The 13994-nt window shown below is 42.9% G+C and overlaps 1 protein-coding gene across 1 annotated transcript in view; it reads right to left on the reverse strand.

The window, feature by feature from the left end:
• The window catches only part of pkd1b (polycystic kidney disease 1b), a 472814-nt gene that overhangs the window by 51320 nt on the left and 407500 nt on the right, over positions 1-13994 (reverse strand). Inside the window, exons 34-35 of the mRNA XM_059949028.1 lie at positions 8807-8919; positions 1476-1614 (exon numbers count right to left, since the gene is read on the reverse strand). Of these exons, the coding sequence (XP_059805011.1) occupies positions 1476-1614; positions 8807-8919 (252 nt within the window). The remainder of the gene's footprint in view (positions 1-1475; positions 1615-8806; positions 8920-13994) is intronic.

Raw genomic sequence — 13994 nt, forward strand, 5'->3', positions numbered from 1 at the left:
TGCAGACGGAGCAGATACTGCCCTGCCAGACAGAGTGACCTCACAGAGCCAGCCCCTCAGCTGATTCAGCGCCCCAACATCAGAGTAAGAATCACATGTATAATTACTGCCATTAAATTTGTTATGTTGTGGCAGGAGTACAGTGCAAAGACAAAGTTTCAAAATAAATTAACAATGCAAAAAAGGCATAAACACGGAAATGGTTCCTGGACCCTGGCGGAGGACTTTGTCAAATGGTACAAGTTGGATCATCTGCAGCTCAACATCAGTAAGACATAGGAGATGGTGATGGACTTTAGGAAGACTAAGCCTGCATTGCTCCCTGCTACTACTGATGGTGAGATGTAGATGTGGTGAGGACCTCACCCTTGACTCCTCAATGAGCACTGGTGTGTGTTCTCCTGATTTCCACCTCCTGAAATCCACAATCAGTTCCTTGGTTTTAGTGATGATGGGTATGAGCTTGTTGTGACACTACTCAACCAGTTAATTTATCTCACTCCTGTAAGCTTCCTTGTTGTCATGGGACAATGAGATGTAGGAGCATAATTACACCAGTCAGCTCATCAAGTCTGTTCCACTGTTCCATTACGACTGATTTATTATCCTCTCAACCCCATTTTCTTGCCTTCTCCTGATAACCTTTGATGTACCCAATGACGGCCTACACAGCCATCTGTGGCAATGAATTCCATAGCTTCAACTCCCTCTAGCTAAAGAAGTTCTCCATCTTTGTTCCAAACTGACACCTAGCTATTTTGAGGCTGTGTATCCTGGTCCTAGACTCCCCCACTACTGAAAACATCTCAATGATACTCTATCTAGGTCTTTCAATATTTGATAGGTTTCAAAGACACACCTGTCATTTCTCTGAACTCCAGTAAGTACAGGCCCAGAGCCTTCAAATGCTCCTCACACGTTACCCCATTCATTCCGGGAATAATTCTCGTGAACCTCTTCTGAACCTGCTCCAATGCCAGTACATTTTTTCTTAGATAAGGGTAATCTTTGATTCCACCAACAACTGCAGTGACATAGGTGAAATTATAGATGGTATCTGAGCTGTGCTTAGCCACACAGTCATGAGCGAGGAAGTAGAATGGTGGGTTAAGTATGCATCTCTTTAGGTGTGCCTGCCTGGATTGTCGGTGATTAGGCGGTCAGTTATTACCAATCTACACTCACTGTAGTCTTAGCACCCCATGATTAATGATGGGAGAGGGCGTATCTGGAGTAGGGTTGGCACCAGGATCCCAGCATAGGAGCAGTAATGTCAGTAATGCATCTCCCTAAATACAATGTTATAACAATCCCATTTGGTGCCAATTTGTTCCGTGTTCTCGTTCCTCGCTCAGCATCCTGTGCAGAGTCATCTCCAGTGTACACCGAGAGAATTTTAAGATTATGTGACTGGAAAAATACAGATAGGGCATACAAAAATCAGCAGTACCATCAATAGTAATATCTACTCTTACCCAGCAGAGTCATCTGATGCATAAACCCCACTGTGATTGGTACTCTTGGCCATTGCTTTGTCTCTCAGGTTATAATGGCTGTAGATAACTCCAGGACAAATGCCAGACATTGGCCTGTAAACCCATGAGCACCAATATCCTGAAATAGGTACATACAGAGAGTTAAGACATTTTCACCTTTTGTGACTGCTGAGTGTTTATATGACAGTGACAGTATATCTTTGTAAAATGGAAGGAAAATTGCTGAGTCTAAAATTTATGTTAACAGGAAGTATGGTAGTAGGAAAGGGGTATCAGGTATAATTGCTTAATTGGTTAAAACTACTCAAGGTATTGCTTGTTTTTGGAGGCTCTGATTCACATTCACAGAGCCTTTAAAAACTCTTCATTCTGTTGCTCCAGCAGAACTCCAGGCTCAAAGGTTAGACTACAAGGTAAAATCAGTTCCTTCAGGCTTGGACATACAGGTTATATTGCACTTCTTAGTAGAGATGTAATAAACCCATAAAACCATTAACTTTTTGCAAAGCCAATTATTCATGTTTATACATATGCAAATTCATCTACATACATTTTCTGATATAACTACCTTTTTTGTTTACTGGTCCTTTAAGTGCAAGTTAAATTTAACGACCCTGATAACTCCTTGTCAATCACTTTTACTCACTGACTTCATACACATGTTCTCACATCCTGTTCTACAATTAAAGATTCAAAGTACATTTATTATCAAAGTATGTATGCAATATACAACCCTGAGATTCATCCTCCCATGAACCAAAGAAAACCATGGAACCTGTTCAATGAAAAACATCAAACCTCGAACACGAGAAACAAAAAGAACAAATTGTGCCAATGATAAGAAGTGAGTGAGAAACACAGAATATAAAACATCAAATCACAAACTCATCAAATTAGTCCAGGAATGTTTAGTTTCAGCTCAGTTCAGCATTATAATAATTTTATGTCTATGAATACACTGCATTACATATTGTATGACATAAAATGTCATAAGACCATAAAACGTAGGAGCAGAATTAGGCCATCCGGCCAATCGAGTCTGCTCCACTAATCAATCATGATTGATTCTTTCTTAGTATCTCCTCCTCAACCCTAGTTTCCGACCTTCTCCCCGTAACCTTTGATGCCATGTCCAATGAAGAACCTATTAATCTCTGCCTTAAGTACACCCAACAACCTGGCCTCCACAGTTGCACATGGCAACAAATTCCACAAATTCACCACCCTTTGGCTAAAGAAATTTCTCTGCATTTCTGTTTTGAAAGGGCACCCTTCTATCCTGAGGCTATGCCCCCTTGTCCTGGACTCTCCCACCATGGGAAACATCCTTTCAACATTCGAAAAGTTTCAATAAGATCCCCCCTCATTCTTCCAAATTCCAATGAGTACAGACCCAGAGCCATCAAATGTTCCTCGTATGACAACCCTTTCATTCCTGGAATCATTTTTGTGAACCTCCTCTGGACCCTCTCCGACACCAGCACATCTTTTCTAAGATGAGAGGCCCAAAACTGTTCACAATATTCAAGGTGAGGCCTCACCAGTGCTTTATAAAACCTCAGCATCACATCTTTACTTTTGTATTTTAGACCTCTTAAAATGAATGCTAACATGGCATTTGCCTTCCTCACCACCGACTAAACTTGCAGCCTTCAGGGTGTTCTGCACAAGGACTCCCAAGACCCTCGGCATCTCAGATTCCTGGATTTTCTCCCATTTAGTAAATAGTCTGCACATTTATTTTTACTACCAAAAGCGCATGACCAAGCATTTTCCAACATCGTATTTTATTTGCCACTTTCTTGCCCATTCCCCTATTCTGACCAAGTCCTTCTGCATCCTTCCCGTTTCTTCAATACTACCTGGCCCTCCACCCAACTTTTAATCATCTGCAAACCTGGCAACAAAGCCAGCTATCCCATCATCTAAATCACTGATATACAGCATAAAAAGAAATGATCCCAACACCAACCCCTGTGGAACACCACTAGTCACTGGCAGCCAACCAGAAAATGAGGCAGGAGAAATAACAACAGGGGACAAGGAGATGGTAGATGAGCTAAATGAGTATTTTGCATTCGTCTTCACTGTGGAAGACACTAGCAGTGTACCTGATGTGTTTGAAGGAAGAGAAGCGGATGCAGTTCCTGTTATAGGGGAGAAGGTGGTAAAAAAGCTGGTAAAGGTACATTAGTGACCCAGACCAGATGAACTGTACCCTAGGGTTCTGAAAGAGGTAGCAGTAGAGATTGTGGAGGCATTAGAAATTATCTTTCAAAAATCATGGGACTCCAGCATGGTGCCTCCAACCAATCAGCCAATGCTCTAACCATGTTAGTAACTTTCCTGTAATACCATGGCTCTTAACTTGGTAAGCAGCCTCATGCATGGCACCTTGTCAAGGGCCTTCTGAAAGTTCAAATATACAACATCCACTGCATCCCCTTTATCTATCCTACTTGTAGTCTCTTCAAAGAACTTCAACAGGTTCTTCAGGCAGGATTTTCCCTGAAGAAAACCATGCTAACCTTGTATTATCTTGTCCTGTGTCACCAAGTACTCCATCACCTCATCCTTAACAATTGACTCCAACATCTTCCCAACCACTGGGGTCAGACTAACTGGTCTATAATTTCCTTTCTGCTGCCTTCCTCCTTTCTTAAAGAGTGGAGTGACATTTGCAATTTTCCAGTCCTCTGCCACCATGCCAGAGTCCAATGATTATTGAAAGATAATATCTAATGCCTCTGCATTCTAGGGTGCAGTTCATCTGGTCTGGGCGACTTATGTACCTTTAGGTCTTTCAGCTTTTTGAACACCTTCTCCCTTGTAATAGTAACTGCACCTATTTCTCTTCCTTCACACACATCAGGCACACTGCTAGCATCTTCCACATTGAAGACTGATGCAAAATACTCATTTAGTTCATCAACCATCTCCTTGTCCCTCATTATTTCTCCTGCCTCATTTTCTAGCAGTCCTATATCCACAGTCATTTCACTTTTATTTTTAACATACTTCAAAAAACTTATACTATCCATTTGATATTATTTCCTAGCTTGCTTTCATTTTTCACCTTTTCCCTTCTAGTGATTTTTTTTTAGTTGTTCTTTATAGGTTTTTAAAAGCCTCTATCTTCCCACCAATTTTTACTTTGTTTTATGCCTTTTCTTTTGCTTTTATAATTACTTTGACTTCCCTTGTCAGCCATGGTTGTACTATTTAACCATTTTTGGAATACACCTGTCCTGTACCTTCTTCATTTTCCCCAGAAACACACGCCATTGCTACTCTGCTCTCATCCCTGCCAGCAGCTCTTTCCAATTTACTTTGGCCAACTGTAATACCACTGTAATTATCCTTATTCCACTGAAATACTGCTACATCGGACTTTACTTTCTCCCTCTCAAATTTTATGTTGAACTCAATCATATTATGATCACTGGTTCCTAAGGGTTCTTTTACCTAAATTCTCTTTTCAGGACCTCATTGCTTTTCCTTCCTATGTCACTGGTACCAATATGTACCAAGACATCTGGCTGCTCCCCCTCCCTCTCCAAAATGTTGTGGACATTCTTGACCCTGACACCTGGGAGGCAACATACCATCCAGGTGTCTCGTTCACATTCACAGAATCTCCTGTCTGTTCCCCTCATTATCGAGTCCCTTATCACTCCCATTCCCTTCTCCTCTCTCTTTCCCTTCTGCACCACGGACCCATGCTCAGGGCTGTCATGGCGTTCTCCCAGGAGGTCATCTCCCATAAAAGTATCCAAAGCAGTATACTTGTTTCCAAGGGGAATGGCCACAGGAGTGCTCTGCTCTAAGTGCTTGTTTCCATTTCTTCTGACAGTCACCCTCACCTCCTACAACCTCGAGGTGACTACTTCCCTGTAACTTTGATCAATTATCTCCTCACTGTCCCATACAAACCAAAGGTCATAAAGTTTCTGCTCCAGATCCCTAACACGGTCTTAAAGGAGCTGCAGCTGGATGCATTTCACACAGATGTAGTTCCCCAGGAGAGTCTGGGTCTCCCAGTTCTCCAACATCTGGCATGAAGAGCACAACACGACCATACAGTAAGAGAGGAAAAAAACACAAAAAGGAAACCATAACAGACCCTTTACATAGAGCCGACACCTCTTCCGAGCCAAAGCCTACTCCGCTTATCCCTTCTGTACTATTATTTAGTTTGTAGAGCTTGGTTGTTGCCACTGATAGGACACGTACAATGGACAAACGCTCTCAAAGCTCCCTTTGTAAATAACAACCGTTGACCTGCATGTAATCCCTCTTGGTAGAGCTCTGTTGACACTTTGAAGACACTGAGATATTCCTCAAAGCTATTGCCAATCGTTTTTCACTCAGTACAGTCTTGCATCACTACAATGGCTCATATAGCTATTGTCCTGAAACTTTAATGAATTGTTCTTTTTCCACCAATCAAACAATAATGGGGCCTTTGATGTTGCTAAATATTGCTTTAATATTGCTCAGATAACGATTTTGACTCAGGCCACAGAAAAGATTACCCTTCACTGCTGATGGGTTTAGAATATCTCTTCCTCTGAGACATCTCACCCTGCACTGGTTCTGGAACTAGCTTGTTACTTTGCTTTGCGGGTTTCTTTCTCAACAGTGGTCTTTTTCTCATCCACCAAAATATCACTGCCATCGTGAAGCCACAATGTTTCGCTTTGACCCACAGTGAAATATAAACATAGTCAGCCCACGTGGACATCCAGACAAGGGTACTGTAAGTCCAATGACCCTTGAAGAATGCCCTCAATGTCCCTCTCCCCATTTGTGAAGAATTATTCTTTGTATATTTTTCTACTCATTGAAGAACTGTCACTAGAGATATCATGTTCCATTGTGATGCGATCTGAAGGATTATTCTAAAGTGGACTCTTCCTTTAACAAGAGAGAGAGGAAGCGAACAGCCTGTGTGCTAATTCAGCAGCAGAGAGTGAGAGAGAAAGTCTGTGAGTTGCCTTGGAAACTGAGTGATGGAGCTAAATGATGGACAGTTTGTGTTCCGCACTTGTGAGATATATACAAGGTTGATTGACTTTTTAATCAGACACACAAGAGACACATGACGCCAGAGGCAAGGAAGACCCAGGTGAGCTCTGTGTGCCCACGACAAGGGTGGGGATTTTGCTCACAGAGTGGACAAAGGAGTGACCCGGTGGAACGCTATCAGTGTGTTTAACCCTGGCCTGGGTTGATAGCGTTACCGTGGAAACAGTCCCCTTTTTGTGGTCACAAGCTGGTGACCTTAAATAAGTTTCAGGAGCAGGAGGACAACTTGGAGGATCGGCATTGGGAAGACAAACCAACTCTCTCTCTCTCTCTCCAACTCTACTCAAATCAAATTCCAGAACTGAACTGATTACTTACCATACCACCGTTAAGACTGTATCACCTAACCAACCACCTGAGCTGGGAAGTTTGGGAACTTTATTTGCTCACTTGTATATGCATATACTCTGCTAACCTGTTTACCTTATCTTGTTTTATATTACTTTATCACGTAGTTACTAATAAAATTTATAACAGAAGACTCAGACCCCAGGTGTGTCCATTTCTGCTGGTTCTTTTTAACCCGTTACAGGGTACGTAACACTGTTTACTGTCAACAGCTCCATAACAGCTGTGGCTCCATATCTTTTTTTAATATTCCTTCAAGGCTGTTGGCTTCACGGGCCCAACCACCACCTAACTGCCTATCCCCAGTTGCCTTAAGAAGGTGGTGTTGATCTGTGTTCTTGAACCACTACATCCCGTGAGGTGTGGGTATACCCAAATGTTGTTAGGCAGAAAGTGCCAAGATTCTGACTCAACACAGGAATGGCAACATATTTCCAGGTCAGCACTGTGTTTGGCAGTTATACTGAGGGTAACTTCCAGGGGGTGGTGTTCCCATGCTTTTGCTACCCTGCCCTTCTAGCTGGTTGTAAGTTTGAAAGGCACTGTCTAGGAGTCTTGCTGAGTTGCTGCAGGTGGTACGAACTGCTATGACTATCCATCAATAGTGGAGTGACAAATGGTTATGGATGGGATGCCTATCCCGTGGGCTGTTATGTCCCATGTGGAGTTAAACCTCCTGAGCATTGTTGAACTGCATCCATCCAGGCAAATGGAGAGTATTCCTTCACTCTCCCGACTTGAACCTAGTAAATGGTGGACAGGCTATGGGAGGTTAGGGGCCCAATTAATCACTGTAACCATACTAGCCTCTGACCTGAACCTTCATTTGATCTTCTCTGCAACACCTGCTGCTTTAGCCAGACCATAGGCGTCCCTCAACCACTAAGGTCTCACGCTTAACACCCTGTCTGGGTTTTTTTTTTAGCTTAAACTTTACATTCCTCATCCAATGGAATATTGTCAAACTCCATCTGCAGTGCTGCTGGTGCATCACTGCCTGGACCTCCATCGTCAGACCTGCACTCAGAGAGAAAACCTCCTGTTATTGGAGCTTTCTCTCACTGTCACAAGTCACTGATGGTAACTAGACTGCCGCCTGGAACCCTGGTCTGCCAGTTTCCATTAACTGAGCATTTACTGAACCTTCCAAGGCCACCTAACCAGTGTTGGGACCAGGGCACCCCTGAAGTGTGAGTGTCTCCTGGAAATTCTCACCATTTAGAGTAATGATCCTTCAAAAACAAAACTCCTTCAATTGGATTACTTTATCCAATATACTGTATATGTCCATGACCTCTACGACCGCTCACAATGTATGTGAGATGCCTGACTCGTCTGTCTCTCAATATGTCGGAGACGCCTGACTCCTCTTTCTCTCAATGTGTGTGAAACACCTGACTCGGCTGTCTCTGCCTGCCTCCTTCGTAGAGCTCCCTCCACACCCCGTCTAAATGCTGTATCAGTTTAACACGGCTTTGCTCCACCTCAGTGAAGCACGGTTGAATCAGGTTACATGTCCTGGTCAACAACAGAACAACCCACCACAGTTTCAATGTACATGGTTACAGTTGCCTCCCAAGTCTTAAACATCCTGTCTTTATTACCCTACGCAGTTATGCAATAAATACCAGTCAGTAATCCTGCTTCCAACTCCTCATTATGTAACCCTACTGTGTGAATAGTATCCACTGTGACGATACCCTTGTGTCAGAGGCAAACAGGGCCTCCCAACTTCACTGGTAGTTACCTTCCTGAAAGGCTCCCACCTGCAGACATTACAGTTGCAGCAACATCCCAGTCTCTGTAGGACATGTTTGACTGGAACAGAATACTCAGCAACAACCTCTGCTGGTTTAAGCTGTAGATGTTCCTACCTTTTTTCGACCGGACTTGCTGTAGCTGTGGTACTCCGAGTAGTGTCAGCCGAGAGTTATTATACAAGTGAGGGAGTAGTCTGGTCCCTATCCATTGCCAGGTTTCAGTTGGCCTGTGAACACATTAAATCTATTATCATCAAACATTCAGACATCAGAAACAGTCAGTCACCTCCCATGCTTCTCAAACCAATGAGTACTCAATCTTCTATCCCATATTACCACTTTGTCCCAGGAGTCAGCCTCTTGAACATATTCAGCATTGCCTCTAATGCAAGGAATATCATCCTAATTAAGACCAGAGCTTTCAGCAATACTCCAGGTTCAGTTTGAGTGGCAATGTGTAAAGTTATAGCAAAACTTTTTACACTCCATGTATGCATTGGTCTTTATAGTTACTCAACTGACGTTTTTGTTTTAAGTAGCAGAACACCGAGTTCACTTTGTACAACATTTTGTGACATCATGCCACTTAAATAATAATATGGGATTTCATTACTTTTTCAAAAGAAGATAACCTAATTATTCCTCATAGTACTCCATCTGACAACTCCTGCCCACACACATGCCTAACAATAATCCTTTGTGGACTTCTCACATCCTGTTACCATATAACCATATAACAATTACAGCATGGAAACAGGACATCTCGGCCCTTCTAGTCCATGCCGAACACTTACTCTCACTAGTCCCACCAACCTGTACTCAGCCCATAACCCTCCATTCCTTTCCTGCCCATATACCTATACAATTTTACTTTAAATGGCAATATCGAACCTGCCTCTACCACTTCCACTGGAAGCTAGTTCCACACAGCTACCACTCTCTGAGTAAAGAAGTTCCCCCTTGTGTTACCCCTAAACTAGTGCCCCTTAATTCTCAACTCATGTCCTCTTGTTTGAATCTCTCCTGCTCTCAATGGAAAAAGCCTATCAACGTCAACTCTATCTATCCCCCTCATAATTTTAAATACCTATATCGTACCACCTCAACCTTCTAAGCTCCAAAGAATAAAGACCTAACTTGTTCAACCTTTCTCTGTAACTTAGGTGCTGAAACCCAGGTAACATTCTAGTAAATCTCCTCTGTACTCTCTGTATTTTATTGACATTTTTCCTATAATTTGGTGACCAGAACTGTACACAATACTCCAAATTTGGCCTTACCAATGCCTTATACAATTTTATCATTACATCCCAACTCCTATACTCAATTCTCTGATTTATAAAGGCCAGCATACCAAAAGCTTTCTTCACCACCCTATCCACATGAGATTCCACCTTCAGGGAACGATGCACCATTATTCCTAGATCACTCTGTACTACTGCCATGCCCTACCATTTACCATGTATGTCCTACTTTGATTATTCCTACCAAAATGTAGTACCTCACACTTAACAGTATTAAACTCCATCTGCCATCTTTGAGCCCACTGTTCTAACTGGCCTAAATCTCTCTGCAAGCTTTGAAAACCTACTTCATTATCCACAACGCCACCTATCTTAGTATCATCTGCATACTTACTAATCCAATTTACCACACTATCATCCAGATCATTAATGTATATGACAAACAACATTGGACCCAGTACAGATCCCTGAGCCACACCACTAGTCACTGGCCTCCAACCTGACAGACAGTTATCCACCACTACTCTCTGGCATCTCCCATACAGCCACTGTTGAATCCATTTTAATACTTCAATATTAACACCTAAAGATTGAACCTTCCTAACTAACCTTCCGTGTGGAACCTTGTCAAAGGCCTTACTGAAGTTCATTTAGACAACATCCACTGCTTTACCCTTGTCAACTTTCCTAGTAACCTCTTCAAAAAATTCAATAAGATTTGTCAAACATGACCTTCCACACACAAATCCATGCTGACTGTTCCTAATCAGATCCTGTCTATCCAGATAATTATATATATCATCTCTAAGAATACTTTCCATTAATTTACCCACCACTGACGTCAAACTTACAGGCCTATAATTGCTAGGTTTACTCTAAGAACCCTTTTTAAACAATGGAACAACATGAGCAATATGCCAATCCATCCCCGTTTCTGATGACATTTGAAATATTTCTGTCAGATCCCCTGCTATTTCTACACTAACTTCCCTCTAGGTCCTAAGGAATATCCTGTCAGGACCCGGAGAATTATCCACTTCTGTATTCCTTAAAAGCGCCAGTACTTCCTCCTCTTTAATTGTCATAGTTTCCATAACTTCTCTACTTGTTTCCCTTACCTTACACAATTCAATATCCTTCTCCTTAGTGAATACCAAAAAGAAATTGTTGAAAATCTCCCCCATCTCTTTTGGCTCCACACATAGCTGTCCACTCTGATTCTCTAAGGGTCCAATTTTATCCTTCACTATCCTTTTGCTATTAGCATAGCTGTAGAAACCCTTTGGATTTACTTTCATCTTACTTGCCAAAGCAACCTTTTATCTTCTTTTAGCTTTTCTAATTTCTTTCTTAAGATTCTTTTTACATTCTTTATATTCCTCGAACACCTCATTTACTCCATGCTGCCTATATTTATTGTAGATCTCTCTCTTTTTCCGAACCGTTTCCAGTATCCCTGGAAAACCATGGCTCTCTCAAACTTTTAACCTTTCCTTTCAACCTAACAGAAACATAAAGATTCTCTACCCTCAAAATTTCTCCTTTTAATGACCTCCATTTCTCTATTACATCCTTCCAATAAAACAAACTGTCCCAATCCACTCCTTCTAAATCCTTTTGCATCTCCTCAAAGTTAGTCTTTTTCCAATCAAAAATCTCAACTCTGGGTCCAGTCCTATCCTTCTCCATAATTATATTGAAGCTAATGGCATTGTGATCACTGGACCCGAAGTGCTCCCCAACACATACCTCCATCACCTGACTTATCTGATTCCCTAACCAGAGATCCAACACTGCCCCTTCTCTAGTTGGTACCTCTATGTATTGCTGTAAAAACCTATCCTGCAAACATTTTACAAACTCCAAACCATCCAGCCCTTTTACAGCATGGGCTTCCCAGTCTATGTGTGGAAAATTAAAATCTCCCACAATCACAACCCTGTGCTTACTGCAAATATCTGCTATCTCCTTGCAAATTTGCTCCTCCAATTCTCGCTCCCCATTAGTTGGTCAATAATAAACTCCTATAAGTGTTACTACACCTTTCCCATTCCTCAATTCCACCCAAATAGCCTCCCTAAACAAGCCCTCTAATCTATCCTGCCAGAGCATCGCTGTTATATTTTCTCTGACAAGCAATGCTGCACCTCCCCCTCTGGCCCCTCCAATTCTATCACACCTGAAGCAACGAAATCCAGGAATATTTAGTTGCCAATCACACCCCTCCTGCAACCATGTTTCACTAATAGCTACAACATCATATTTCCAGGTATCAATCCATGATCTAAGCTCATCCACCTTTCTTACAATGCTCCTAGCATTAAAATAAACGCATTTAAGAAATTCTCCACCTCTCCTTTTGTTTATCTCTAACGGTGCAAACAACTTTACTGTCTTCTTTTTCTTCCTTCTTCCATACATCTGTTCCTGCACTCTGGTTCCCCTCCCCCCTTGTACCTAGTTTTAATCCACTGGAGCCTCTCTAGCAAACCTACCTGCAAGAATATTTGTCCCCCTCCAGTTCAGATATAAACTGTCCCACTGGAACAGGTCCCACATTCCCTGGAAAAATGTCCAATTATCTTAAATCTGAAGCCCTCCCTCTTGCACCATGTCTTCAGCCACATGTTGATCTGCACTATCTTACTATTTCCAAACCCACCTGCACGTGGCACTGGTAGCAATCCTGAGATTGCTATCCTGGAGGTCCTGTCCTTTAACTTGGCACCTAGCTCCCTAAACTCACCTTTCAGGACCTCCTCACTCTTCCTACCCACGTCATTGGTCCCTACGTGGACTACGACATCCGGCTGCTCACCCTCCCTCTTGAGAATACTGAGAACTCTATCCAAGATATCGCAGACCCTTACACCAGGGAGGCAACAGACCATCCGGGATTCTCGATCTCTTCCCCAGAACCTCCTATCTGTCCCCCTAACTATCGAATCCCCTATCACTACTGCTCTCCTCTTTTCCCTCCTTCCCTTCTGAGCTGAGGGTCCAGTTTCGGTGCCAGAGATTGAACCACTGCAACTTGTCCCTGGTAGGTTGTCCCCACCAACTGTATCCAAAACGGTATACTTATTGTTGATGGGAACGGCCACAGGGGTGCTCTGCTCTTCCTGTCTACTCCCCTTCCCTCTCCTGACAGTCACCCAACTACCTGTCTCCTGACTCCTAGGGGTGACTATCTCCCTGAAACTCCTGTCTATTTCTGCCTCTGCCTCCGGAATGATCCGAAGTTCATCCAGCTTCAGCTCCAGTTCCCTAACACGGTTTGTCAGGAGCTGCAGCTGGATGTTCCTTTTGCAGGTGTAGTCATCAGGGACAGCTGTGCTCGCCCTGACTTCCCACATACTGCAAACAGAGCACTCAACTGCCCTAACTGCTGCCTCCATTACCTACTCCTAAGCTAATTAGATTAATTAAAGGAGCTTACCCGGCCTTACCTCACCTGGAGTGAAGCTCGTACTCAGCCTCTGCTCGCTTTTTAAATTATCCCGCTGATCTCAGAGGCCGACATTCACGTGCTTGCGCAGTCGTTCCCCGTTCAACCTCGCCTCTGCCTGTTCTCTCCGAAGCCTGATTGAGCCAAGTGCGTCCCACTCTGCCTCAGTCCACTCCTACAATGTCCGCTACGACGATGGCCACTGTACATGGCAGTCTTTTTTTTAAAACTTTGGTGTGCTACGTCACGCGTCTGTGCAGTCTAGCCTCTTTTCCCCAATCAGTTAGAAAAAACGGCTTTTCTCCGAGATGCCTTTACTTCTTCCCTCTCCGCCTCTTGCTTTGATTTAAAAGACCGTTGAAACCCACCCTTTGGTAAATTTCACCACAGTTCATTCTGTCTCTTCAACATTACGAACATAGATTGTATGTAGTTGACACCCCAGCATTGACCCCTACGGATCTCCACTGGTTACACATTGTCAGTCTGAAAATAATCCATTAATCACATGAATCTAGCCCCTATCCATTTTACACCGCCAGCCCCAGATACTCTTACCATATAAAAGGTTACAGCTGAAATGGAATGTCTGGAATGTCTCTAAAATGCA

This window comes from Hypanus sabinus, chromosome 23 (genome assembly GCF_030144855.1).
Source record: "Hypanus sabinus isolate sHypSab1 chromosome 23, sHypSab1.hap1, whole genome shotgun sequence".
Taxonomy (NCBI): Eukaryota; Metazoa; Chordata; class Chondrichthyes; order Myliobatiformes; family Dasyatidae; genus Hypanus; species Hypanus sabinus.